At 37.4% G+C, this 25861-nt stretch overlaps 1 protein-coding gene across 3 annotated transcripts in view; it reads right to left on the bottom strand.

Annotated features, from left to right (window-relative positions):
* The window catches only part of PPP2R2C (protein phosphatase 2 regulatory subunit Bgamma), a 203417-nt gene that overhangs the window by 36988 nt on the left and 140568 nt on the right, over nt 1-25861 (bottom strand). For 2 of the 3 annotated variants that reach the window (XM_075499719.1, XM_075499720.1), the window contains 4 exons: nt 23354-23451; nt 22578-22743; nt 18253-18365; nt 16358-16535 (listed from right to left, as the gene is read on the bottom strand). In XM_075499719.1, the coding sequence (XP_075355834.1) occupies nt 16358-16535; nt 18253-18365; nt 22578-22743; nt 23354-23451 (555 nt within the window). Of the gene's footprint in view, nt 1-16357; nt 16536-17729; nt 17798-18252; nt 18366-22577; nt 22744-23353; nt 23452-25861 lie in introns of those variants that run through there. The other variant, XM_075499721.1, reaches the window with a different exon arrangement.

Genomic DNA, 25861 nt, shown 5'->3' with positions numbered 1-25861 from the left:
TCCCTGTGTTTTCCACAGAGGTTTGTTCCAGCTCCTAATTTTGTCTGCATCTCACACCTACATTCCAGCCTAGTCCTAGAAAGATTCACTGACTAGTAGTTGAAATCAATAGCAATTCATAGAAGCTGCCAGGGCTTCAGTTTAGTGTAATTGATTACTGTGGTCCTGCTGAGGCTCTACACTTTTAATATAACCATTTCTCTGAGTGGTTTCCTCTGTTAGTCATTTAGTGCACACTACTTTCATTACAAGGAGGGAACTGTGATGCTTACAAATCAAGCTCTACCAGTTTTACACTTCCTACATGGTGGTTATATCATTCCTATACCATGCACCAGCTGAGGGAATTCATTCCAAATGGCTACAGTTTTCTTGTAGGTTGCGTACACCAGGGGAGCAGAGACAGAATCAGGCCTCACTATGCTTGATAACATCATGATGTGATTATGTCAATCTTATTATGAAAGAAAGAAGCAAGCCTTAACTTTTAAATAACCATCCACTTACTCCTGTCTTCTCATTTCTTAAAGATACACTGTATGTTTTCACTGTTGAATGACAATTCTACAATAGGCATTCTACAATAGACAGTAAGGACACCATTGGATAGGGCCCAGCTTCTGAATCTCTGTCTTTCAGACCTGTTGTCCAAGAGTCAAGGGCTTCTGGAATGGATTGTCAATAGGTTAATGGATTTGGCCTTTTCTTCAAATTCCAGTGTTTTACCTTAGGCAGAGAGATGACCCAGTATTTACATTCTAAGTACTCCTAATAGCCACAGTGTCAGTGCTTTTTATCACACAGCATTCGCCCACTGCTCCACTAAAAGCATGTAGTGTATGGGTTTTATTAAGAGCCCAGAGAGTTGCAATTACCTTGCCTGTACCATTTGACTCTTCTAAACCACAAAAGCAGAAACGGCCACATAAGTGTGTGTTCCTTCAAACCTGCTAATGCAAGGTACTGATCCATATCTGAAAATTACTTAGTAGTACAATGTCAGCCCAATTCCATTTTTAATTCCATGGTCTTTATAACAATGATTCTTCAGAAATCGTATTGGAGTTGGGAACTCTGGCAACAGTCTCACACCAGTGGTGATTTGCTGACAATATCAATTTAAATAGCTTGATTTTGACTGGCAATAAAATGTCTCCATCAAAGGTGTTTAGATGGTGCCATTATGATAGAACAAAGGCTTCCAACAGCTTTTTTTCTGTATTTTTCCTCATATCAGGATTATGAGATACAGAAAGAGTAAAAACTGCTATGGGCTTTTAGCTCTGTGTGGAAGGCCAAGTCATAGACAATTATGTTAGGTGCTGTGCAAACACAAAGTAAAGGGATTGCTCGTAATATAAAAAACAAGTACAAAGTGCATGCAAAGAAGAGATTAAGTAATGTTAACACAGTTCTGTGGACTTCTGAGATTTCTTAACTCAAGGTTTACAGCCTAAGTTAGATGAAAAAGAGATGTTAGTGGAAGAAGAAAAGACATGGTCATAGCTAAGAGGCTGCAATAGCAATAAACCTTCCAGCTACTCAGCTAGAACTAGCCAAGAAAAACAATTTGGCCACGTTAGTTAAACTAGAGGTATAAAAACTAAGCTGCTACTGAGATCTAGCTCACCTAGAGATAGGATGATATATTCAGTACATCCTCCTGTCTTATTGGTAAGATACATTTATACAGTGTGGATAATAAGGAGGTCTGGGTGCTGGAGTGGTGCTCCTTGGGCAATGGCCTCACATTTATGCTCAGCATACCACTGTCAGTACAAGATGGCCCATGCTTCCTCACAATCTAATATCTAAAGCTTCAGCCAGATTCATGCCTAATTTAGCTTTCTATTTCTGTCTTCTAACACCATAAAACTCACAAAACATGAGGAGCACAGAGGTGAACATTCTGACCCTTTAAATGTGTTTAGGAACCAAGATGTCACTGGTTTAACTGGCAGCTGATAGGAACCAGAGTCCCTCAGGACTAAGTCCCTCAAGATTTGTTCAAGGTCAAACAGGAAGCCAGGGACAGAACTTAAATACCAAACTTCTGAACCAAAGCTGCAATGCCTGGACTTTCCATCTCAACTTTCATTCAGAATTGGAGATACTTGGCAAGAAATTAAAAGTAGTATTAGGAAACATTTTCCATTCATCAAGTTCAAAGCAAAGGAGAGTCAGTATTGGTGTCAATGTTTTACAGATAATGAAACTGAGGCATGAAGTGGCAAAGATCTGGCAAAGGTCAGCTTAAGAGCCAGCAAGAACAATAGTTCTGGATTCTGCTTTAGTGGTCTCTCCCCTCCCTACCCACAGTAGTCCAGGCATGTGAGTAGTCACTCAGTTCTTTTCTTGGTTAGTTGGTTTTGAGAAGTTCTTTTGTTATTATTACATTTGTCTTTTGGAATTTTTTCCCCAGAATGCATACTAGTCTAAAGACTCCTTCTGAATTTGAGAGAACTCATTCTGATCTTTGTAACATCAGAATTACTTTGCATTCCTATTATGTCGGTAGAATAAAATCAGAAAGCAGCAAGAAAGCCCCAAGTCTCCATTATGCAAATATTACCTGAAAAAAGAATCAGCGTATTTTAAATGTACTTAGTCAAATTTTAGGAAATTGCTTTTACTGCCATACATTCAGTAAACGTCACAGACTTTGCTGTATGTGAGTTGAAGAAAACCAGATCTAACATATAAGAAAAACTGCCCATGGAGTAGCTGCAACATTTGAATAAGCGTTAAAAGCAGAGAATTGTAGAACAGCACTGCTAGGAAAGAGAGTATTTAAAATGGTGCAAGTCACATCCAAACTTTCCCATACATAGGCCTGTTCATACACATTGCAACAATTAATTTACTTAAGAGAATAATTAATTTAGAAGTAGATACTGGAAAATTTTGGTTTATTTAAGAACTGAATTTTTGGCTTGTTTTTCAGAACAGAACACCCGCATTTTCATCTGTAGACACAGTCACATGCCTGCTTTAGCCACAACCATATGCACATTCAAGTTTTCAAGAGCAAAGAAATCATTATCTGCATATACACAGCTGAGAGCAAAATTAAGTGGATGAGTCAACAGAGGAAGACCTGTCTTCGTAAATGCACACCTGCATTTTTCTGTGTACAGTACTCAATCACTGAAAGGCTGAAAAGTCATATTTAATTGAAATATTTGCATATTAATTAATTATTATTTGTCTGAAACTACTGTTGAGATGCTTAACGTTACATTTGGAACATAACAAATACCAGAAGAGCCTCAGGTACATAGGAATTATTAACAGAAGAGACCTATTAAGTCTCCTAGCTCAGCTTCTCTTAGGCAGTACTCTTCTATGTAGCATGATAAGTGGCACCATGTATCACACATTAGCAAGGGTTCCAAGAAAACAGTGCACCTTCAACACAATAAGGCAAGGACCAATTATAAACTAAAGCAGTATCATCTCATCATTCACAAACCTGCTTTCCTGAAATCAATGAGATATTTAAAATAGAACTGAGAGGGATCTACTTGGTTTGGTGAACCCAGTCCCTGGTAGTATGGAGAAATATAACGTATATAACTTCCTTAACTCTACCTTAAAAGCAGCCAGGGATCGTTTCCCACATAACTTACACGAAAGAAGAGAGAAAATGTCTTTTTTTTTTTTTTTAAATGAATAACCTACGCACCGACAGGTAATATCATCAAGAAATTTCTTCCTGATAATTATTAAAATCCCATGCAGCTGAGGAAGATCTGCCTATTAAAAGGCAGATACAGAACTTGCAGCTGGAGGGTATAGACTCTTTAGAGCATTTTGGTGGGGATTTTTCTTTCCCCATATGCAATTTATTCTTCCATATACCTTGCAGAAAACCCCAATACAGCAGTATTTGTACCCCAGTAGGGTAGAATAATTCCATATTTTAACTGAAGCTACAATTCAAGTCACAAAGGACTAATTTTTTGCAAAATTTAGCTAGCTAGAAGTGTATTCTAGAGCATAATGCTCTCCCCTTCCCTGCATGTTTGTTATGGAAGTAGTCAAATAAAAGTATCTTCAAAAACACTCAGACGTTTCTGAAAAATAGGCACTTTAAAAATACTAATAAAGGCTTCCATTCAGAATTTATACTGCTATTTCTGCCTGCAACTAACTTTGCACTGCCAAGAAATCCCTGAACATGAGCAATGTGAAAATGAAAATGAGGAACAGATTCAGTTCTCATGAGAAACTCCATAGTGAAAGTTTTCCAAATCATCTATATTAAATTATATAAGACGCCTAATTAAAACCTTTTGGTAGGACTTATTATCTAGTTGCTTAATTTATGTGAAAGGATTTACAAAAATGCCCATCAGCTTGGTCTCTAGGCACTGCAGAGAAATACGGATTCCAGGAGTTTGAAACACCAAGATTATTCTCCAAGGCAAAGGGGTTCAATATTCACAGCTGTATGCCTGTTTCTTTGCTTGATGTGCTTTCAGAATATTGATTCCAGACAAGTCACACATAGCTTGTAGTCAGTATGAAAACAGTCAAACTAGACTTATCCTTAACTCTGGTGTTGTAACTTTGTTAAAGTTAATATTGCCTTTATTTACAGAGCATTTTTATTCCAAAGGCCCTAAAAGCGACCTCCCTTAACTATTGCAATTTCACGTGCAATGGCACTACTAAGCCCAGTCCTTGCCAGTATGTATTATGACAACAGAAAAGAGAGAAATGTCTACATTAATGAGAAGTACCCTGGCTACTTCAATAGGGAGAAAAGCTTCCATGGTCTCAGGTTTTAAAGACTCAAACAGAACACAGAGGTACAGACTGCAAGCTTTACAATACCTCAGATGACCATGTGAGCGTTTTTTATGACATCTCCGTTCTTGTATGGAATACTCTTCAGGCTAAAAGATTTTAGCCTATGAGCAAAGCAAGTTATATTTTCTTCTTCTTTATATTAATACTCTGCAAAAGATTGTGCTTTGCAAGGTTAATTTCAAGTCCAAACTCACATGGGAATGAGAATAATTAGACTCATTTAAGAGAATTCTCCCCTCTGGCAGAGCTGATTAAATTATTTATACATTATCTTTTCGTATAATTGTACCTAGAACTGTGTAAATGGTTTTTTTGTCTAACTTTCAATAAATTCATAATACATGTTTTTCAAGTTGGATACACCACCTGCACCTGTAACAATAGAGAATGGCTCATTTTTACAATGCTTCAATGAGAAATTAATCCAGAGGGAAACAGAAGCATGCAATTTAAAAGCTCCCACAATGACACCATACTGATTAAAACTCATCAGCTGAAGAAATAAAATTAGTAAGACAATAAATCTTGAACTGAATCCTGTTACCCATTTCCACAGGAATAACTTCATCGACTGCAGCCACATTACACTAAAACATGAGTGCTGCTTAGCTGAGTATCAGCTCCGTGATGTGACCCTTTATCTGTAATTTAAGATATTGCTATATTTCCCAAGTCCCTCTTTGCTAAGGATCTCAGACACTGGATAAAACCTGAAAATTCTAATGGAATAAACCACTAAGGTGAAAAAGGAAAACTGGTTGGTGATGTTAACGTTCATTTCAGCTCTACTAAATGCTCTTTCTCTCTTCGATAGCAATGAACTTGAGAAAGCCTGAGATAATGATATTTTAAAGGGCATTCCTGGTACGAAATAGTAACTTGTTTGCTACAATCAGAAGAATAACTGTCCCAATTAAATTGGAAAGCAATTGGCTCTGCGGAGATCTGTGAAAAGACATCTTTGCACCTATTGTAAAATTCTAAGTACCTTCTATAGTTGTGTTGCCTAGATCACTCTACAAACGCATGAATACAGTGAAATCCCAGTGCTGTTCTTTAATGTACTATTAAAAAGTACTGAAATTACTCTTATGGGCTCAGGATTTCACACTATTCTTTATAATTTGGTACAACTCCAGTTAATTTTCTGTTTCCTTTTTACAATTCACTCTACAGTTTTAAAAACCAAGTGTATTTTAATGCCTCTGGCTATGTTTTTCCTTACCTCTGCACCAACTAAATAATGGGTACGGGTCTCTATTTGGGGACAACTGCATTAGAGAAGACAGAGGGTTAGCTAAAGAAATCCATTAAAAGGAACATAATCACATACTTATTCATTCAAGTTGTGTATGGACATGAGAGATAAGTAAGAAAATTCTGTATTCTGATTAACAAATTAATATTTTTATTAAACAATAAATCTGCAGTGCAGTAATTATCCCAAGGCTACAGCTATGCTCAAATCACCTTAAATTAACTTCTTTAAAAGCAACTCCAGAAAAAGGAAGAGACTGGTCTTTGCCAAGAATGCGAAGGCCTCAGCGATAATTAGTTTTTCACAGCCAGGCTCAACTCTTCCAGTTTATTTATTTCTGGAGGATGGCTAGATAGGGAATATTTTCATAGCACTATCCCATGCCCTGAAGACACTGATATCTGACACTCCAGCCATGTATTGTTTGCTTTTGCTGCAATGTACATTGCAGCTGTATGGTAGGAGGGTCCCAGTCAGTGATTCAATGCTAAAATACTGTTTAACTAGATCCGATATCGCTCCTTTGGCTATCAGACGTGCTCTGTCATCCAATACTCTCTGACTGGCTGATAGTCAAATTCCTGAGATAGGAGTCAATTTAAGATGATGAGAATAGTTAAAAAGCAATTGTTTCTGACAAGGATCATAAAGTATCATCTGGCAAGAAACAAAACCAAAATCTTGAAAAACCACTTTTGCAAATTTATTCATGGTTTTCAGCACTCCCTAAATCTGGACTTAAAGTCTCCTAAAATATGCTGAGACTTCTCTGTATTTCTTGAAAACAAATCATCCTTAAGGTCCTTATAGTCCCTACTCACATTGCCTTACTGCTATAATTACTATTATTTGAATTACAGCAGTTAGTTATAAAGACGGCAATTTGCACAAGATCACAGAATCACAGAATCATATAGGTTGGAAAAGACCTTTAAGATCATCGAGTCCAACCATAAACCTAACACTGCCAAGACCACCACTACACCATGTCTCTAAGCACCTCATCCAAACGTCCTTTAAATACCTCCAGGGATGGCGACTCAACCACTTCCCTGGGCAGCCTGTTCCAATGCTTGATAACCCTCTCGGTGAAGAACAATTTCCTAATATCCAGTCTAAACCTCCCCTGCCGCAACTTGAGGCCATTTCCTCTTGTCCTAGATAACATACAAACACACAACTGCTCCTGCTCTGACAAGCTTAAAAACTATATTCAATTAAGATATTCTACAATAGATGATGACCACATCAGAAATAACATTGTGTCCAAAGTGGACGTAGTTTTACCTCAACAGAAGCAGAAGAACCAATTCAATGCCTGTTGTAGAAGCTGTATCTATGTGAGTGTCTACAAGACGAAGTCATTTAGGTGATCCTTGGCACTAGGGACATGGAATTTTTCTTACAAATGAGTCTGTTGAGAGTTCATGAAAGGCTCCGTTTACTATAGGGATTCTATACAGTTCAGAGAAGATGACAACTTGCAGTTACACATACTTACCTATTTACTAATTTTATTCCTCAATTGACACTAAAAACACTTCTTGTGTGATTTTAATAAAAGAATCCCTACTCCATTCTTCCTAACAGGCAGCAAAAACACACATCAAGGACTTTTCCAGCTACCACATTTCTAACATCCTTATTCTGGTGGTCACATGAGATATTTTGTTTAAAGCTTAAAATTCTTTATTTTATGCCACGTTTGACTACAGTGGTTACAAAGAACAGGTGCCTCATGCATTGTTTAATTACACACCCACGGAGCCAGCATGGTCCCCAGTCTACCACTCAGAGAATTCTTTCCTCCTTTTATATTCTTCTTAATTATTATTTATCTAGTATTACATATCCAATTAGGGTGGACCCCCGCAGAATCTAAAACAGTTTAAAGAAAAATCAGGCTTTATTTGATCATTGATATCTAGTAATACTGCTTAACAGCTCCATTAAAATGATGATTGGGTTTTATTCTGTTAAGAGCTCTCTTTCTCCAGTTTAATGCATATTAAAATATTCTTTTTACAGTGCATACACAATTTTGGCATTGGAACTCTGCCTAGCTTTGCTTGTACACACAGGTAAGGTGTGGTATGTAGTTAATATTTTAACATAAATAAAGTGGTTACAGTACTTTAAAAAGTACTGTATAAAGTGGTTACAGTTTGAGGGTTAACGTTACAAGTATCATATAAAGTAAATGCAAATTGAGGCATTAAAAAAAAAATGTAAGAGAGGTCAAAATGCATTTCACTATACCTTTTTTGTCTCCAAAAATACTGATTAAATTTACTTTAACTCTTCTGTTGGCTAACAAAGATTCAGTCACGTTCCTAGCTCTTGGACCTCCTAGGATGATGCATAAACTTGACATTTGGAAATTCAAGCTATTCTAAACCCACCCAACTACAAATCTGTGTCTTGATTTCCAGTGGGGTTTATTTCAGATACCATTATTTGTGAACTCCTCAGCACAATGATGAAGTCCTCCCAACAACTAAAGAAAACAAAAAGTGTTTTCTACTTTCATGCAATCAAGGATTTATTTCTGAATAAGCCCACAAAGAGGAAAATAAAAGGAGAATATCAGAATTTGGGTGGGTCAGCCCTTTAGACAAGAAATAACATGTATGTACTTCACCTTGACAGTAGCAAAACATCCTTCTTTTCCTCTTCAATAACTACTGTAGTCAGATCAACTAGTATAGTCATACTTGCTTTTCCAGGTCCACAATACTAATTGAAAAAGCCCAAAAATACTGTATGGAAGAGCCCAACTCAGGCAACCATTTATAAACTTGATGTATTTGTTAAGCTTTAAGTCAGTATGGAAAAAAACATGAAAACTCTAGTCAGAGATGAAAGAAATCTCAGGCCTCCCTACAAAACAGAACTTCATCCACTAGTTTTCTGGGGCATCGGAAAAAGTCAATATGAATTGCTTATACTATTTAATGTAAAGAATCTTTCCAGAAATGAGGGACTATTTTTCACAATTTCAAGAATTCTCTTAAGTACCCTTAAGCACCATCATACATATACAGGACAGCACTTTCTTGTGGTCCCATCAGCAGCACTTTATAAGCTTAATGCTGGAGCTTGTTCCTATTCCTGAACCTCGGTATATGACCTATGATCTGTTGCCACTCATACGTATGGTGCTTTGCTGACACAGAAATATTCAGCATTACAAATAAGAACTATATAAGAACTACAGTACCTGCTGCCAAAATATTAATTACATCTTAGCAAAACTAAATACTGAACTACACCCGTGTAAATGATCCTCAAGTTACTGGGTGATTTGGCATCTACAGTTGCATAGGTAATTTCAAAATAATTTATTTTTAATGAATAAATACTCTAAGCTGAAAGGTCTCAAACTGAAAAGTTAACAGGCAAAGTCAATGGAAACTGCCCTTTTGCAGGGCTTTGAAAATCAGATCACTTAAAAACAATCTGAAATTAATGGCTAATCATTGCTAAGTGGATAACCATGAATTCCATCTAGTATAGCCATTTTTCAAATGAAAAACTTTTCCATTGCTTCAGATAAGAGTAACTTAAATGGAAAATTCTTGGGAGAGATAAGCAGGCTTAGGTACTATGACCCTTTTCCTAAATTCATCATCAAATGACTAAATGCTAAGCATTAGCAATGTAAAGATTCATTTCAGTGGACAACAAAGTTTTTGCTTCTGATTACCCTTTGCAAGGTTAGAATTGTCATATTTTTAAAAAAAAACACTAAATTATTTTTCTCTGTCCATTAAAGCAAGTGATCCCTAGCAAAACACCTCTGTTGGTGCTCAGTAAAATTCCATCCCATTGCATTCTGGCAGTTAACAGATCTCTATGGAGTAAAGATACCCTGACTTATATTTTTCCAAAACAAAACCATTTTCCTACCATTTCTTCATCTCTGTTACCTTTTTTACAGGATTTCTCTCTCCTGAACAGTTTGCCACTTTATCTAATGCAGAATTAGAGTATGGATGGAAGTAATGGAAAGCGGGATCTCACCGGGCAACATTCAGATTCTGGGTTGAAATTCCAGCAAATCTATTTTGCTCTAACAGTCCTTGTTTAATTGAGTATAAAGTGGGGCTAAGACTGACTAACCTCAAAATTTTATTACAATTATTTTAAAATATTTTTATTGCAAACTATTTAATTGTGTTAAAAGTATGTCAAGCACTTCAGTAATATAGACAAGGACAGATCTCCATCATGACCATTTTACAATGTAATTATCAGCAGATGAGAAATAGCAATGCAGCAAAGAATTTAACAGTTAAGTATTGATACTTGGTGTGAACTTCGTGTATTCACAAGTTTCATGCAATAGAATTTCTACTTTTTTATTTTTTTCTCCTTTTTCCTCCACATACTGTTCTTCCCCGTGGCTTTGCAAGATAGAGCACTGGAGTCCTTGGTCAGCATTTACAGTAGTTTACCGCAAATTAGAGTACAATTCAACATTTATAAAAATGCACAGAAAACCTGCAGTTGACAGTACTCAGATGTGAGTTAGATGTCAAAATCTTTATTTTTACTACTGTCAACTCTTATTTTTACTAGACTGCCAGTATTCTCCTGCTGAAAAAAGTGGAGACTAAAAAGTGCATTACATCAATCCAGAATCTAATCAGCTTGTTGAAAACACCTTTTTTCCCTCAGTTGTTCACGTAGGCGTGTTTTAATTAGAAAAGCAAAGCAACCATTTCTCAATAGTTACACTTTAAAAGAGCTCACCAAACCATGAAAACAGGGTACATAGTACCTCTGCAATCCTCTACTTCTACCTTACAGACCTGATTTTAGCTTTGCAGACATCTTCATTCTCCTTTAGAGGAGAGAAAGAAAGAGACAATGCATGTGGGAGAAGGAGAGACTCTGGGAAGGAAAGAATACAAGAAGAACACAAATTTGAGGAAAAGCTACTCAAATGTTGCTAGTAGCAACTCAGCTAGAATATGACTCCATGGTACAATATATACCTTTTAAATACGTGATACAGATTGGCAGAATCTTTCTTGATAGAACTGGAAGTGCTAAAATGTATTACATAGAGCTCTCAAAAGAAGAGAAATAATGTCTGCCATCTCCCCAAACAGAAAGTGTATGCTTGAGGAAAAGAGTGCTGTGGGTGGGGGTGGCAGCAGGTTCTCACGCAGTGAAGGCATTTTTTCGAGCACAGAAAATGCATCCTTGTGCACACAGCTTGTGCACAGTCATCCTGGCTGAGGAATTTTTATAGAAACAACCTTATCTCACTCAAGGGTATAAACTTGCCAGCTTACAGCTCCACAAATGCCAAGGGAATACTGCAGATTTCCTTTCAGTTTAGCATTCAAATGCTTAGCACTGAGGCAGGTAACAGGAATTTTGTAAGGCTAGCTATCTTCCCCAGCCTGGGGGCTGCTTCCAAGAGCACTCTATGTGCCCTATATATGCACTATATTCAGGTGCACAATGGGCTGCCGCAGACTTGGTCTCCATCAATGTACCATGTTATTTGGGTTTTTCTATTTCTTTCTTTTTGTTGTTTACTTCTTAAGTAAATTAATTTCCCCACGATATGGTGCCTAACGATCTGACTATCCATGATATGCTTCAAATACTGGAATACATTAGACTATAAGAAGGCCCTATAGTGATTTGGTAATTAGCTTAACCCTTTTGGGACACAGAAGAAGGAATTTTTTATTAAAACAGGATAACCCTGGACTATATTGATCTGACTGAGAAATGAGTGTTTTAGTCAAGATGAGTACATGCTGGAAACGGTGATGTTGTTTCCATAGCAATGCCATGACAGCCTCTAGAGTGAAATAGTGTGCTACCAGGCAATGAAGGGAGTTCAAGTGCTATGAGCTACATAGTTCTGTGAGCAATCCAAATACATTCTCATAAAGAATATTTAGTACAGCTAGATAGTCCAAAGATTGCTGCTGATGTGAAGTAAGCCTTATCAGTATGCTTCCAGCAGTCCTGTTTTCTCATTCACTACACCCAAGATGACTTATCTAAAGGCTTAAGCTATGGGCAACACTGCTAAGCCATTTCAGACCGAACATTAACAAATACAGCAACCTTTACCTCACTTCTTTTCCAGTGAAGAATATCATCCATAATTAAGGACACTGACTCTTGTTCCTCATAACACAACCAAACACATTAAACCTTTTAGCGAAGAAAAGCCTCATATGTGCAATTATTTACCAGCTGACCTTCCCCCTTCCTTTTCTCTCACCTCCTCCTCTCCCTTGCCTCCTCCTGCCCAAATGATACTGAGCAAATCTGCTTGCAAGTGGGAAGCAATGTACAGAAGTCTTGCATATTCCTCATGAAAATGTACACAGCCATAGCATAAAACTCACTTGTCTGCTTTTTACCCCAGTCAGTTTTTATGCTAATACAAAAGCAAACCAGAAAACCACTAATCGTATTTCGTTTGCCTAAGGCTTTACCTAAGGCAAATATTCTGGTCAAATTCTGTAAAGCTGATTTAAAATATTTTCCAAAGCAGACAGGAAGAGAATTAACTTAAGATCTGCATTGCTTTGTGTTTTCATTTTCACAGAAATGAACAATTCTCAATGACTTGTAAAACTGCTAAAATAATGGTTATAACCCAACTGTTCTCAAACAAAATTCTACAAGACAAAGTACTTTACTTGAAAAACACCCCAGCATACTGCTGCTAATCCATTCTTTCTCCAGTGTTTCCCATGCAATTTGTAAAGATGTTCAAACACGAGCTGAATGTCCAGAAACTCTACCACTGTATTTGTTGTTTGTGTCATTGTCACAACCAGCCTCTCAGGTAAACAGATTGTAGTTCATTATATGTAGCAGTGCTGCCTCTGAGGGAAAGTAGAAAGACAAATACACATCACTGCCAGATCTCTTATTAACAAATGCCACTTCAAACCAAAATGTTTTCTATTTATTGTTTTAAACATGTATTTCAAGGAATCAAGCCTTGCATGTAAAACAGCAAGATGCTTCATTTCCATTTTGCATCTAGTAAAAAGATGTGAAGCAAGCATTTTTCAAACTGCCTGAGCCTCCTCCTGCCTGTCGCCCTAAGTGTGTTGCAGAAGACACCAAGCCCAGCAACATTCATTTATAATTTAAACTGTTTACTTGGCAGAATTTTTTCATCTTAATATGTCTAGTCCTAATTGCAACCGGCACACCCAATGTTTTTACCAGAACCTCATCTACTTCCAGGAGAGTTTTATGTAACTGGGTTTTTTGTAGGACAGATGGGACAGATGTTGAAATCTAGAGGAAAACATGCCCCTGCAATTTTACAAAGACTTACAGAGCTTTATATGGACAAAAAGATACCTGTGGAAAGACTGATGCAAGTTCAACTTACTCATCCCCTTCTTCCAGTTATTGTGGTCTCCCAGTTAATTCCCCAACATGAGCAATATTCTGTAACTATCTCACCTTCTTTTGGAACACCTATCTCAACTTTTCTTTTTATCAAAGAATTAAGTAAAAGTAATCTGCCTGATGATCTGGTTTGGACAACTGAGTACAGATACACCTTATATTGTCTGAAACAGAAGTGGATACAGCCTATTTAACTCGGTCTACTCTCTTGAATACAGACTGGTATCCAGCCACAAAAGTCAATCTGCTGCCACCATGGCCAGTTTAGCACGAATGGTTGGCCCCTAGCATTGATCATCCCTTTACCTAGTGTTCTCTCCTATCACTGCCCAAACTCTCTCACCACAGTCCTTCCAGATGTTCGTTCATGTATATCTAAAAGAAGCAGCTATATCTGTATCCCAATCCAGTTATCCCGAAGTCATCCACATAAGTCTCCCAAAGCCACTCGGACACTGGAAAAGTTTCCTATCCTAAAACTCAGAAACACACTCTTAATTTCCCCCTCATCATCACTCTTAGAACATACTCAGAAATTGAGCATGCTACTATAAATTGTATCATGTTTTAAGAGTTAAATCAATGATTCAATCAGAAACTCTAAACCACTTATCAATAAATATTCAACAACAGGAGTGTGCTAATGCTTCAAACAGACTCCATTCAGCTGTCATCAAACACAGCAGTTGAACATAGAGGAGTAGAAGCAATAACATCCTAAACAGTCACTCAATCTCAAATAATTTTGCTATCCATGCTGTTCCATCAAGACATACCATAGTAGTTACAATCGTAAGACTAAGTCTGTTTTTCAGCTCTTTCCTCGTATATTGCTAGAATTTGAAACATCATCAGAGGTCAAGTGCTTCTGAAGCCTGCATACAAGTGTTTTCATACAAAGGGCAAATGAAATGTTGTTAATCAGGGCTATGAAATTTATAGTTTTCATAAGCAATTTCTTTAAATTTTCTGCCTCAATTTCCTCATCCACAAAATAGTAGACAAATTCATCTATCTACCAGCCTTTTAATCTTTTGTAAGGATAAATTGATCAACGTATATAAAGGATGTGAAGATAAAAAGCTCTGCATAAATGCTAAGAATTATTTTACACTACCATATTCACAATACTTTTGTTCTGATTGTATCAATACTCCCATAGTAAGCCTTTTCTTTTCTAGGATTTACACACATTTGGGGTTTAAAAATTCATTTGGGGCTGATATTTCTGTCAGTAAGCTCTTAGCGTGGAAAATGACTTAATAAAAACTCATGTTGTACTCACAAACTATAATAACGATTTATCTGGGTTTTTAAAACTTGTCAGAAACATTTGTCTTGGCAATCCATAGTTTATAAAACAGCTTTTAACACAATAAAAGGGATTGCCAAAAGCAAAGACTTATCTTGCATAAGTATTCTAGAATGTGATCTGGTTATCATACACAGACATACAGAGATTGCTGTGCTTGGTCTGACTCACTGCTCTGCTTTAGAAGAAAGAGGAGGATACACAGTAGAGGAGAACACACAGTAGCCACGTACAAAAGTGTGCAGGACGGAGACAAGGCTGGAGGATGAAGCTACAGTGAGGAGGATGCTGTCAGGAGCCATGCTGCTACTCCATATAGGCGTGCTGGCAAACAATTTTCCCACTCTGTTCTCTCTTACTAAAGAATGGAAGTACAGTTGCTTGGATATCAAAGGCAGACATAGCTGGACTTTGAAGAACCATATATAAATTGGTCCTATGTAAACAGTCGTATTAAAGAGGGCACCACTTAGCTTGTTTAATCCAGACAGTTGGAAGACAGAAAAAGAATATGAGTTTGGAAACAAATTGAGGAGATATTCCCTACAATCCCCAGGGTAAAGGCACCTGTCACTTGATCCTGCAAAGGCAGTTTTTTTAAGGACATTAAGAGTTGTTTGATTTAATGAAAATGTTTCCTGTGACATTAACAAAGCATGGGTTAAGCTCCAGAGATGATCTGGCCTATGAAGGAAGAAATTTAAACAATCACCAGAGACAGGGAGAACACCTCGTCACATTGGTGCTTTCTTTTAGGAATTTGCCCCCAGTAGGATAACTTCACTTTGACGTCTAATAGTCCCTTATACAAATCCACAGAGAAATAGTCTTCTGACTCCTTTTGAAATACTTAAAAAGAAATCACCAAAGGAACGCAACATTCTGAGCTGGCCCCATAACCTATTTCTCTTCTTACTGGTCCCTTTATGTTTTGCAAAACACAGAGAATCACTTTTCCAGGCTACATTTTCTTTTGCTCCTCCTCCAAGCCACCTTGTTGCAGTGCAAGGGGCAGCCTCACAGATGACTGGAATGATCCCACAACGTAGCTTTCAGGATGATGCCAGCACTTGATACAGCAATGACTGCATTAATCACAGACACAACAGCTCACACAAAGCAGCTGAGCCTTACCCCCAAAACTGTGCACATCTCAGGCATTAGGGTTCTGGGAAGGAGGATGATGGAGAACAGGGGGCACGGGCACGGTAAGGACTGACCTTTCAGCAAAATAAGGTGGAGTAGCTCAGCGTGAAATGTCTTCAGGAAATAACAGTATAGAGTATTCTAGTCAGGTGGATAGTTACCATTCAGCTGGCATCAGTTTCCTATTTACTTGTCATTAACCAACTCCAAAACTGTTATTTTTCACATAAAATTCCCTGATTTTTGCAACCTCTTAGCTGTCTCTTATGATATCCAAACATTTTCTGTTACAAATACTGCAGGGATTCTGATAAGTAAAGGTATATTTTAAAATCTGCAGAAAAATATTTTAAAACAGCTCTCTTAAGCCCCACTAATACTATCAACACTGAGCAAGGAACCACAATAAAGGATACTGAAGCTCCTATCTGTGATTGCTAAATGCCAGAGGTTAATCCTGAGATCATCCGCTGACATGTATGTCTCACAGTCACTGTTGACAGATATTGAGTTGACATGATAGGTGTGACCATTAGCAAAGATTCTCCGGGGAGTGACTTCTACCATCAAATCCATAGGTTTCAATACAGGCACCTGCCAAAAAAAAACAAAACACAAACCAGAAAGGGATTAAGATTTTAGATAATTTTTTGCTAGGATGATGAGAGTTTCAATGGAGACCAAGCATTCAAGGACTGTGACATTATAAAACTTCTCAACAGTGTATGCAAGCTGAATTTCCCCATGGATGAATTGCTGGGCAAGGCCATCCCTGCCAAGGAGGAAGGGAGAGACAGGAGAGCCATGGAGAGCCCAGCAGAGTGATGGAAAGCCTGGAGTGTGGGAAGGGAGGCACTGGAAAACCTGGACTGTGGGAAGGGAGGCACTGGAAAGCCTGGAGTGTGGGAGGAGGCACTGGCAGCTGCCACAGAACAGCCCAGTCCCACAGCAGCAGCTACTGTCCCACATATCCAGGAGGCTCTGGCTCTGACAAGCAGTGAAGTCCTAGTATTTTGCTTTTGCTAAAGAGTTTGCTGTCAGCTGTAAATCACTTACAGTATTTCTTTTGCTAATTGATGTCTCTCATTCAAAAAAGTCAAGTGGTGAAAAGGTATTAATCTCAGCAAAACATAATAAACAAAGTCTTGGAAAACAAAGCCCACATGTGTATTGACATACTGTACATACACACATACTCCTGAAAAGCCAAGACCACAGACTATCACTCATCATTGCGCCTTCATTATTTCCCTGTGTGTCACTTCAATGTCATGCTTCAATAACTAGACACTGTCAATTTATTTATTGGTAAAGCATTAAACACTGTAAGGCTGTGGTCCATGACTGAGACCATTCAATGTTGTTGAACATGCATCAGAAACAATCTATCATACATCAATCCACAAAATAGTTTAAAGAAGAACACAGAAAAGTTAAAGCTTTGAGTTTAGCTTGCCACTAAAGGAACAAAACAATGGTTCGCTCAGCCTTTGAATTCTCAGACTGTAAGCAAACTGGAATGGTTTTGTTTGCCTAATCATACAGAATAGATAAATATTCCATTAACGTAGTCACCTTTACACCTTGGAGGCTTTTTTCACAATAGACAATATTGGCTTGTTTTGGAGGTGGGAGTTGTTTGTTTGTTTTTAATAATAAAGAAATACTAGCATCTATACAACATAGCCTTCCAGTTCTAACCTTTAGCCAGTTCCTTTGCCAAAACACCTGGAGTGAATTCAGCCATTAAAGTCTGAGAGCAAAAATCTATTATGTTATCATACACACTTATATGAGTTCCATGACTGCATCTGTTCAGCAGTGCAGAACCTCACATTACGTTCACTGGAGCACAGACTACTGCAAATCCCACTCTTCAGATAGGAGATAATTCTTTCATACTACTGAAATAAAGACAAGATGGAAATTTGGTGTACCGTCTTTAACTCAGTTGCTCTGAATGAGGCAAGAACACTGTTTAATATTAATTACAAGTAGAATGTTTCCAGCACACCAGGCTAAAGAATCCTGTGTGAAAGCACATTAAGTCATGCTGAGAGAATTTTATTAGGAAGAATAAAACTGACATAAACTCTCTAAACATATTTGTGTTGGTCACTATATCATAAAGCATTTGTGACTTGAAAATGCGTGACAGATTCAAGACCGTTACCAGTCAGCTAAAACTTCAATGAGAATAATCATATATATGCTTAGCATTAGGTACATATTTAAATCTTTTACTGACAGCACCCATGACTACCTTCTTCGTACAGAAACAACTGGATTTTGGACAAAGACAGCAGCTTACCTGTAGTGATGTTACTGTAGAAAGATCTTTAAGCTTTCCTTCTTCATCTTTTAAGTTGTACCCCTCTGGTCTCTTATCTCTTTCAGTAATTTTCCATAACTTGATTGTTTTATCTTTAAAAGAAAAGACAAACAACTGTCAGCATAGGAATTCTGAATGTGGTTACTCACCTTTCACAATACATTCCTTAAAGAAGTTTCTACACCTTGGTTTAGACAAGTCCTGTGCTGAAACAGTCTGGGTCACTTAATTTTGCACATCCAGAAAATATTGCCAACAGAAAAAATACTCATAAAGCACATCCCATACCTTCAAACCGAGTCAGAGGTTCCTGGCAGCTGACAGACCATGTAGAGCATGTAGAGCACATGCTGCTCTCATATCCAACTTGGCAGTTTGCAGGTAGAACAGACCAAAAACACTTAATGCTCACTGCTGAAGCTCAGTTTGACAATTTGACTTTGCAAGGAAATAATCTTGCAAAGCCAGTTTGCTGGGTTACTTATAAACAGCACATGAAGAGCATGGAGTAGACATACAGACCAACGATAACCTGCCTGGCCCACTGTGGGAATGGGCAATGGTGTATTGGTGTAACATCAGGAGCTCCAGCAAATGAAAGGTTGTGTGAAAAATGAGATATTTCTCCCTCCTAAGGGAAAGCAGCTGAGAAATAATGAACAAAAAACCTGAGAGAATTGTGTTGTAAGGGTCAGAGAGAGAAGTGGTGAGAAAAATATATTCATCTTACATGCAATGGAGTTAAATCTAATCTCTCCCTTTTTCATGATGGGTGAAGCATATGATGATAGAATAAGGACGCCTCTCGTTTAGCAAAGAGCCTCTGAAACCAACAAATAGAAGTTTTAAACATTTCCGATGGAGTTTGTCCTTATTTTTGTAGTAGCTGAAGCTGCAGATTTCCCTAATGTTGATCGTCCACTCCCACTCTGGTCACGCACCCAACTTGCCAACCTTAACACTCCCTAGGCTGAAAAATCAATGCCAACTCTTCTCCTGCAAAAAATCTGTCCCTGAGCTTCTAACGGTTGTTTCACTCATCTGTTCATGGAGCAGCCAAAGCCCTTCCAAAGCTTCTGCACTTCAGCTGCCACTACAGCTTTCATTAACCTCAGTTCCTGCATCATTTCTGATTTCGTCCCACTTTCTTCCTTTACCCCTCGTTCCCCAAATACATAGCAGAACATAATTCTTTCCCCAGTGTGGCTGATCCACATACTTCTTTCAAACTCTAGTACAAATCATTTTAAAGGCAGGATATATGAATACATGAATCACTTTGCATTTCTATAGCAACTTTAACTTTGACATCTTTTTGTTTCAAAATCAATCCCTCCACTACTCTGAGTGTTTTTACTATTATGCATCTCTTAATGATATTGACAAGCTAATTTTCAAGCAACAAAAATATTACAATTGATCAATCTACAGACCAAGAGGTTAGTTCAATCTGCAACTAAAAAGCTCCATTTAAATATTCAATACATTTCATTTTTATCTGTCACATTAATTAATTACTAAAAATACATATAGGCCATGTCATGCACTTGGGATTTTTATTACATGTAAATAGTGTATTCCTGCTTATCTGTTCTAAAATTTATAAATACAGCAATTGTAAAATGAATTATAAGAAAAAACAAACAATTTTCCATTGTTGGACTTTACTGCTATTGATAAATAGCAGTGAAGTCTTTCCTGAGTGAAAACTATTTTATTAGCAGTTAAGGGTATCACATGTGTTGGTTTTCTTCTCCTTCATCTGCCTCTGGACTTTAAAAACTCCCTAGAAATTCTAAGCATGCTTATATTTTGCAAAATATAGAAACAACTCTGTGAGGTTCAGTATTCATTCAGTCTCAAGGGTGTTGTGAAGTTTAAATTAATTAATGTCTGGTAAGCAGTCTGAAATCCTCAGATGAAAGGATCTGTATGGGCCAAATTCTGATCTACCCAATGTAGCTCACATCGAAAGTGGTCCCAATATATTCTGGTACAAAAGATACCAATGAATCCTAGTAATTTATTATTATACTACAAAATCAGTTCAGTTTACAGCGCAAACCAGAAATTTGCTAACTGCAAGAACTGCAAATCCACAGTGGGATTTGAAAGCCTTGGTGGTTTCCTTCTGCCTCCATTAATTAAGACGCCGCAATCAAAGCTTAGCTGATGACTTGTTGGTAATGCGTGAACTGGAAAGGAACCAAGATCCCCTCTGAGAGAGGTGACCTGTGCAGGAACAGCCTCAGACAAAAGTCCTCCTTAGAAGGATGGAAACAGATTTGGGCAGGTGCAGACCTGTCAAGTCTCATATATTGAGGGTGAGATTTAGACAGACTCTCCCTTCATGTTCCCTAACCGGGGCATGCTCCTTCCAGCAAATTCAATGGGCACTGTCCACCTGTGCCTGCAGAAAGAAAGGATGCTGTTTCACAGTTCTCATTTTTCTGACCACAACTGTGCCTTAGATCCTAAAGTACCAGAGAGCAAAATATGAAAAATTGCATTAAAATATCAGGCTCAGAAATTAGTAAATATAAACCAGTACTCAAGATGTTTCTACAACCTGCCCAATATGAGCATGTGTGACAGGTAATGCCTTCATTCTCTACAATTTAGGGAAAATACTATTATTTCTTTTTATAGGCATGGAATTGATATACATTGTCAATGACTTCTCACAGGTAATCTGTGAAACAGCAAAGAATTCAGCACGGACTTTCTGTATCCTAAAGTTAAAACTATCTTTAAGAGTATGCCAAGAGGTGAATCTTCAGGCTTCAACCACGCCGTGCCAGGAAGCTAGGAATCCTCCTTGGCACACAATAAAGTTTTGTAATTCAAAGCCAAAATCCAAAGGCTATGCCAGTGGCAACACTTCTGTTCTCCTCACCACAAAGAGGTCTGCTGGGATGCTCCAGAATTAAGAAGGGGGAAAAACAGAGGCCAAAGTATTTTGCCAGGTCCTAGACTTGCTCAGTGTTGGCTGCAACTGGATTAACCCATAGAAACACTAAGACTGATTATTTCTTCCTTTCTCTCCTCCCATATTAATATCAACCAGAAAAATGATATAAAGGACTATAAGGCCACTGTAAAAGCAGCATATCTGAGGACTTGGCTGTATTCCTCAGTGTTTCCAAAAACAGACTTTAAAATGCAAAGGGAGAGGTTTACTTTTAATAACCTGCTTTTGTATCATGCACTTGGAAGAACCCATTGTTAAAGTTTTCTGAAGTAGAAGGGATATTTTGACCAAGGGAGAAGTGCAGAAGTAAACTCCCAAACTGCATAATTAGCTGACTACTCATTAAATTAGCACAAATCACCTAGTTATAACAGGTATGTTTCATTTCAAATATTGCAACAGTGCCCCCAAAAAGTCAAAAGACAACTTTAAGGAAAACAGACTACAAAACGTAAAATAATTTTCTATCTACTGTGAAATAATGTAAATATTATTTATTGCTATAAATTTTAACTAGAAGTAATCGCTTTGCCCTAAAGCGTCAATTCCCAAAAGTGATTACACTATTTTTCTATCAGCAATTCCCAATTATGCTCAAACTTCTACAAGAAAAATTCTTTTCTGATTACAATGAGATCTAAGGTTTAAAATTGGGTATTGTCATCTCATGCATCACCAGCCGTAATAAAGGTTGTGGGTGTCAAAATGTTTCCTAAATGACACCTGTGCATGTTAGGCTCCATTCAGTTTCTTCCTCCTATGTCACATCTGCATATCCTCTCTTAGCAATAATACTGCATTTGTTTAATCAATAGGCCTTAAGCATGTTAAAAGATGAGTCAGTATCAATATCCTATTATTATTCCTACTGCCTTCCAAAGATTTGTGTAACTCTTTAGAACCTAAATAAACCATTCTGATGATAATGAATGAAAAGAAAAAGAAATTCATCTCTCTCACCTACATTCATTTACACATCTACAAAGAATAAAAGTTATGACAAATACAGCAGACAAATTCTAAATCCCCAGTGAAACACAGCTGCTGACTAAGGTGATGCCTTTGTCTCAAAATTTATTTCAGGATAGCGCTGCACATTAATAGCAAAAATGGATAGCTCTCTAAATGTCCATGGATAGTCAATAGGAAAAACCCTATGACTATGAATAAAATACATAAACAACAGATATCAGAGTCAGTATGACAGTCTCGGTAAACTCTGAAAGAGGGGATTACTAAAACAGTAGATTAAAATGAACAAATATATAGAGTCAGCACTAAAACGCACAAGAGCAAAATGCTGATATGCCCTATGTACTCTCATCTATCTTACCATTTGTTGATAAAAGTGAGTGAGCTGCATTTTGCTGTGGTAACCACTTGATCTTGTTTATTTTTTCTTCTATCTCCAAGCTCTTCAAATAATCAAATTCAGGTTCATGGCTCTGGAAAGTGCTGTAAACATTGTACTCCCCCTGATTGTAAGGCTCATTTTTACTCTATGGAGAATAAGAACAACAAAAATGTGGTTTACGATGGCAATATATCTCCATCGCTTAGGAAAGGTGTATAAGCAGCCTTATAAATATAAAAATATTGAAAGTGTAATTCAATTTCTTATTTAAAACATAATGTTGACATATTTGTTTCTACAGGAATGAAATTTTCTGTAAGTATTGAAGCAACATTTAATAAAAGGCAGAATGTTTAAAAAAAAGTCAATTATTCAGGAAAGCTTTCTACAAAAGATACTGCAGATGGACTGAATTTAAAAGTGAAACATCAAGGTGTCACAGCGAAGGCATTGTTTTAAATGGAATGGTTCCATCAAACAGGCAAAAGCTATTAAATCAATGTAGAAGTAAAACAAAAACAACCTGTTTTTTTCTTAGCTTAGAGTTTTGGATCTTTGAAGCATTTTTGTTTGGGACAGCAAACTTCCGAGTAAAAGTTCCTTACCCTCTTTCACTTCCCCTTCCAAAGAGGTGACATTCTGTTCTACTGAATCTTGAGATTATAAACAAGTTTGTTAGTTACATCCAATTAAAGTATTAAAAATAAAGCCAGGTTTTAGCAAGCTATTAAGGACTACGTTGGTAACTCACATACCTCAGGTTCCCTTTGGAATATAACAACCCGACCCCCCTTGTCACCAGTAGCCAGCAGTTCTCCAGTGTGGTTGAACTCAACTGTAGAAATAATATCAGCTGGAGGGAAAAAGAGAAAAAAGGCAAATTTTAGACTGCTACTACAACACAAAGGCATTAGAAATATCAATCACTCCACAAAAAATGCAACAAATGAGGGATTTGAAGGAATACAGATGAATTCAACAGCAAGTCACTAATGCAAACAGACTGCATGCCATTACAATCTGAGGTTGCTACACAATGAAACAAGTGCAAACATAACGAGGCAAATTTATGTTTCCAGCACATCTGCAGTTTGGGGAGTGGAGGAGATCTCAGGAGAGGTTATGCTTCAAGAAGAGCCATCTCAGGCTGCTACAAAGCTTTTTTCAGTACTGGAGATAGCAACAGCATTGGCCTCCTGCTCTTTCCTCTAGCAAGGTCCAACATAACATCTCAGTCCTGTTGCATGTATTATTTATTCTTCACCCTTTATGAGGGTTTTAATATAACCCCCTAGCACCAGTTTTCTCAAATATGTGTTTGAGCCAAGAGTGCACAAGCAAAGTACATGTAGCCTGTCCTAACACAGAAGAATGAAGGCAAAACCAGAACTCCTCACCATGCAATGCTGGCAAGAGCTTATTCAAATCATCGTTTTCAGTAAATCATTTCAGCACCATAAAAATGTGTCATCAGAAGATAAAAAGATCCCAGTCTCTTCTTTTTCTAATTTTCAACAACTCCCTTTCCCTAAGCAATTGCATCAGCTTAGACAAGAAACCTCATCAAAACCTGAGGCCAGTCTTTGAGTACAAATTACTATACATCAGGATGAGAAGGGAGAAAGACTGTAGAAGCAAAAGAACTGGTTCTTCTGTTTGTATGATAGTAAATGCTAGAATCATAATCCACAGTTAATCCTACACTATTAGCATAATTTAAATTAAAATGCCTAGTGCAATAGTAAATTAAGAAGCCATCATATATACAATCACAGACAAATGCAGGGTATTACTCAGAGATTGCATGTATGAATCCTCTATAATGATCAGTATTCACTCATCAGAAACATGGGCCAGATTTTTAGAAGCGTCAGTAGTTAGCAGCTCCCCTTCAGGCATGAAAAGCTGTGGTTTTCAAACACGTTCATCATCCATCAGTTTATACTGAGAACAATGAGGCGACAGTGGGCTAAGCTCTTTTGAAAACCTAGCCCCAAATGAGTTCACTAAAATTCAAAGGAATTGAAATAACAAGTGGATGTACCATTTACTTGATACATTTTATGAATTGAAAACATCTGTTCCTATTATTCTTTTAATAGACTAGCAGTTGAGTGTTAGAAAGCTTCTATTGCCAGTAGCTCTCATCAGCAACACAGCCATCCAAAAGATTCTTACTGGAACATTATAAACAATTCACCATCTAAAAAAGGAAAACTTTACCCTAATCATGGTAAAAAAAAAAAATCTTTTAATTTTTTTAAGAAATCTTCACCATCAAATTGTTCTGTCTAAAAAAAACCAACAAAAACAAACAAACAAACAAACCTTCCTCTTTTTTTCCTCCACGCACCACATATATATAGGAGGAAGGGGGAAATCATAAAGCGTGTATGTCATTTTCTTTTTTGCTGAATAAAATGTATGGATGTGTAGACTTGGAGGAAGATGGAACATGACGACTTACAATATTTTGGGTCTGAACCAAAAGCTTCTCAGAGTTAATGGCATTTGATTTTTAAGTGGACTTCCACAGACTGTGTGTTTTATAGGTAATAACCCCAAAAGTCCTAGTCTTATTAGAGTACAGGAAGAGTAGAGAGACTCTGCTTATGGTTGGTGATGCTCTGGGGCTTGGCATGGGTTGAGTTTGGTCTAAAAAAATTGCATTTTTCTCAAGTGTGCAATGAGGGAGAAGGGTAAACGCAGAGGGGAGGAATGTAATATCTATTAAAATACGTGTGTATTTGTGTGTGTATGCATGCGCATGTGTAATATATACATGATTTTCTCAACAGGTCACAAAAGAATCATATAAAATAACTGTGCAAAAGGAATGAATGGCATTTGAGCTGATACGTGTGAATACACTTGCTATTGGCCTGGAATACTTCCGCAATGGCATGAAATACTATTCTCTATGGTCACAAAACGTTATATTGCACTTTACAGAGGGCATCAGCCAATGCCCAGTAAAGTCCACAGGAGTATTTGCCCAGACTTCAACAGTAACTGAACCAGGTTCATAATAAAACAACTCTGCATTTGCCATTAAAATATTGTGTGCAGTTAGGTGATTATAGTTTAAAGCAAAGCGGCTAAAACATTCAGTATCTGTGGGCAGTGCGTAATGATGTTGTTCTGAGGCAAAATTCTCTCTCCCTCAAGGTGTTTCTTAGAGATGCATCCCTTCTTTCTATTAGAAAAACTAATTCTGAACTGGAAACTACCTATCATTTTTAAATTAAGTTGTTCTGAAAAAG

The sequence above is a fragment of the Mycteria americana genome, chromosome 4 (assembly GCF_035582795.1).
Source record: "Mycteria americana isolate JAX WOST 10 ecotype Jacksonville Zoo and Gardens chromosome 4, USCA_MyAme_1.0, whole genome shotgun sequence".
In the NCBI taxonomy this organism is placed as follows: domain Eukaryota; kingdom Metazoa; phylum Chordata; class Aves; order Ciconiiformes; family Ciconiidae; genus Mycteria; species Mycteria americana.
This window is presented reverse-complemented; position numbering and strand designations above follow the sequence as displayed.